Here is a 4,357-nt window from a genome sequence, read left to right as displayed (position 1 = left end):
TATATACATATATATACATATACACTCACACACACACACTTTTTCTATGTCTTTCTATTGTGTCAGTCTTTCCTATATTTATTAATACCACTGTAATAAATTATGTTTGTGTACACATATGATCTTTGAATATAATGATTTACTGTGGAGCAATATCGGTGTCAAGTTAATTTAATTTTCTCTTCTATCTCAACCTGTCTTATTATGTATTTGAATTTTTTAAATGATATCCGCAAAAATCAATAGAAATGCACTCTCTCTCTCTCTCTCTCTCTCTCTCTCTCTCTTTAATTTCATTAAGTTAATTGAAGTCTAATGAAAAAATATTTTCTTAGTGTCTTATGCAACCATTTGCCGGGATGTGCTTGCCTGTGCACCGTTTATCTGGGGTGAGCAAACAGGTCAGTATTTGATCTCTCGGTCTGCTACTACTATTACTACTACTACTACTGCTGCTGCTGCTGCTAATAGTGGTGTTGCTGTATATTTGTTGTCATCCATTGCCATTGTTGTTATTGTGCTGTTGTTCTCCTTCCATGCACACTCTACAAATATACACACATATATACACATATTTATTTTCATTCTTATTCATTAATTAAAATCAAGTAGCTATGTAAAATAAATAAAAACTAAAGTCCAGAGCTGAGTGGGTGTGGCTGATGATATCTGCATTAAGCATATAATTTCAATAGGTTAAATTTAATAATTAATGAAGCTGTAATAGTTAGTTAATGGTTTCATTCACCAGGGAGCATAAATAAAGATTTATAGTTTGTTTATCAGCCAACTAAACATATTGGATAGAATTTTTGGCCAAATATTTTCTTAATAACCCACTGTTTGTTTCTATTATACAAAAATGAGAGCACTTGCCCTTTATTTAGCTCATACTTAAGTATTCATGTACCATTGGTTTTACTATTAAGACATTTGATGATGAGTTATTAACTAAATGTAAATACAAGTATACAAGAAGATAAGTTAATTATTTATTAAAAAAATTAATAATTATTTTTCTCCTCTGTTCGAACTATAATTTAGAATTTTAATAAGAGCACAATATCTAATAGTTCCTCTGACCCTTATGAAAATCAAAATGACTTAGTGAAAGAAGCTTCAAGGATTAAAGGAGTTTACTGTATTACCTGAATGCCATGAAACTTCTTTTGAACAGTGTATCAATTTAATCATTCTGTTGACACAGTTACTAAGGGAAAAACTTAATTTTAAGATGGCTTTAATGAATATTGTCTCAAAACAATTATAACACTTTATAGTACTTTGTGTAGTTTTAGTGTCACTTGATATTCCACTCCAGCCAATTTGTTTACTTTCTTAGTGTTAACGTTTTCTTATTAGATTACTCAGAAGATGATATATTCGTATCTGGAAGTATTTCTGCTATTCCATGTCTACAGGATGTTCCATATAACATTCAGTTGTACTCTACATTTCATTCAAATGAAAGACACAGCTCTCATTGGAAAATTATATTCTACAGAAAGTTTACAATAGAATATTTTCATAGAAAAATTATGAAATAAATATATGATTGTAATAAATCTTGCAAAAGTATGATACCAAAGCTAGAACTAATTTTAAATGTTTGGTATCTATAAAACCTCTCCTCTTTTTTTCAATCTGTCAAAACAACTTGTGTCTTTCTATGCTTTGTTGAAAGAATTTCACTTTTATCAAACCACCCTTGATAATATTGTTATGCACCTGTAATATTACAACCACTTATACTGCACCAACACACCAAACACCTGTACTTTGTGCCAGTTTTATTCTCTTCCTCTTTGCACACTTTATCCTAGAACAGCCAGCTATTTAGGAGTATACTTTGTGCAATTTGTAATTTAAGATAATTTATTAGTGTTGGACAGTGTTTTGTTTCAATGCTATACTATAATATAGAGTATCTTCTTCTTCAAGTTGTCATGACTATAGAATATAACTTTAAACTTTTAACTGATGTTATATGTATTGATAGTTGGAAACACTGTATTTATACACAATATTTTCATGGACAGTAAAAGAGGGACCAGTCAATCTTGTTTTGGGATTTGATCAGCAATTAAGTACTGTCAGACAGAATCACTGCTTTATAAACCCACTAAGGGCTTACTTCTGTACATGAAAATATTATGTATAAAGAAAGTGTTTTTATATCTATCTACACACATAGTGTTGGTTACAATTTATAGATATATTCTGTAGTACTGTATGGCATCAAAACAAAATACTGTTAACACACTAGTAATCTATTAATTAAACTAACTACCAAGAATCTGTTACATATGCAAATTAGTCTGTCTAATTTAAGATCCCCTTAGTAATAGTGGGTTTGTAAAAAGTGGACAGTTAAGGAGGATATTCAGTCACTGATGAAATTCCAATGCAGGATTGAAAATAGGCAAAATATGTTTACATCTGTTTAAATAATGTTAGCTAATAATTTATTGTTATATTCTATAAAACATTATAACTTTAAAATAAATGTTGCAAGATAAATAAATTCTACTACCCTATATTCTGTTACTAACATTTATAGATTCCTTTCTTTTGAAGTGTAGTATAAACTGATTTAAATATTAGGCTATCAATCCTGTAAACTCTTCATTAATAACATTAAACTTCATAGAAACATTTATGACAACTTTTAATGAGTTCATTGTTTGAGACTCCTTAAAGATTTACTAAAAATATCTATTTTCAATTAAATGTTATTGATTTATATATTATCTTCTATATATTTTCATTTAGTATTTTACTGAATTTCATTAAGTCATGTATATTGATTAAATTTGTAAATAAATCTGAATAAATATTAAAAACCCTAATTTTAAAATTCAACTTTGAAACTTGGTAATTAGTGACTTGAGTTATTTATTTATTCAAAACTTAATACAACACTCTTTTAAATAGTTGCTGCAACACACAAGCTTTGATATTTTTATTATATTCAAATCTTGTAATTTATAAATCTAAAAATTTTGAAAGTATTTAGTAAATTTAAAAGTGTTGTTTAAGAAACAAACTGTTATGTTAGTGTCTACATGTGTTGAGAATATGTTTACGTCATTATTTCAAATTGTTGTAAAGCTATTAATTTGATTAACAAGAGATTTAAATTGAGATTATAATAAACATTTAATTAAACTATGTACCTACCTGTGTTTATAAAAATTTAAGAAAGGAAAGAAAAAGATTCATTTGACATAAATAAGTGGGTGGTATCTATCTGCTCAGCACCTACATTTTGATTAACACTCATCTACATCTGAGTATCATGGCATTTAATCAAGAATTCTTTATATCACCCTTACTGTAGTTTCTATCTAATGTTTACTCTTCCCATAGATATTTAGTCCTTTATATCTGTCATTCCTTTAATTTCCAGTTCCTTTCATTAATCCATCAGGAAAAAACCCAGAAAAAGTAAAAGAAAAACGGAACTTTTGATAACCCCATGAAATTTAGATTTCACCAACTTTCAATTTATTTTTATGTTAGGCCAGCCTAATTATGAGTCTCATTATACTATTCCATTATCACAGTTTCATCAATGAAATCAGGTTTGTTTTCCAAAAAACTCTTGTTCATCACCTAAAATTCCTTTATAAGAGATGAGTAATACATCATTGTAGGCATGATTTATTCCTGTCTACAAATCAGTTTAGCTGACTTGATTCTTGCTTCATGCAGCTATTGTCTAGACTAATTCATGCTGGTTTATCATCTGGTGTAATTTGAATGAAGATCAACGACATCTGATGTAATTTGATTGAAGATCAACAAATTGAATCTATCTTTGTTCTTCTCTCAGTATATCTATTGGGATTTGTACTGAACTTTTTCTTTTCTTTGCATTGAACCTTGAAATAAAGAGGTACATCTGATACTATACTGGGTCTTGAAGATTTTTATACAGTAAAGAGATTTCTCTTTTACTAATTATTACTGTAGCTTTTTGTTTTGCAATTACTATATCAATAAAATTTTGTACCCTGCACTAGTTAGATCATTTTCAGAATTGCAACTCTAGACTTCTTTACTTTGTGGTTATTCTGTTTCTATTACTGTAGCAATTACAGCCAATAATTCTTCTATTTCATCCCATTTACTAACTGAAATTCATCTATTACCATATTACCAATCAATCATTATTTCTATATTAAAATGTCAAAAAGCCATAGAATGAATCAAACTTTATCATTCCTTCTCTGAAGTTACTTTGGGAAACCTTCTTATCTATAATTCTATTTTTTTCCATTTTATTATTAACTGTAATATAAATCCATAGCTTGAATTTATCTTTTCATTTAGTTCATTTTTTTTTTTTTTTTTT

The 4,357-nt window shown here is 28.1% G+C and overlaps 1 protein-coding gene across 6 annotated transcripts in view; it reads left to right on the top strand.

The window, feature by feature from the left end:
• The window catches only part of LOC106868823 (dematin), a 154,568-nt gene that overhangs the window by 106,235 nt on the left and 43,976 nt on the right, over positions 1-4,357 (top strand). Inside the window, exon 4 of one of the 6 annotated variants that reach the window (XM_014914245.2) lies at positions 336-401. The exons of the other annotated variants lie outside the window; for them this stretch is intronic. Coding sequence (XP_014769731.1) covers positions 336-401 — 66 coding nt within the window. The remainder of the gene's footprint in view (positions 1-335; positions 402-4,357) is intronic. 6 annotated transcript variants of the gene reach the window in all.

The sequence above is a fragment of the Octopus bimaculoides genome, chromosome 2, assembly GCF_001194135.2.
Source record: "Octopus bimaculoides isolate UCB-OBI-ISO-001 chromosome 2, ASM119413v2, whole genome shotgun sequence".
NCBI lineage: Eukaryota > Metazoa > Mollusca > Cephalopoda > Octopoda > Octopodidae > Octopus > Octopus bimaculoides.
This window is presented reverse-complemented; position numbering and strand designations above follow the sequence as displayed.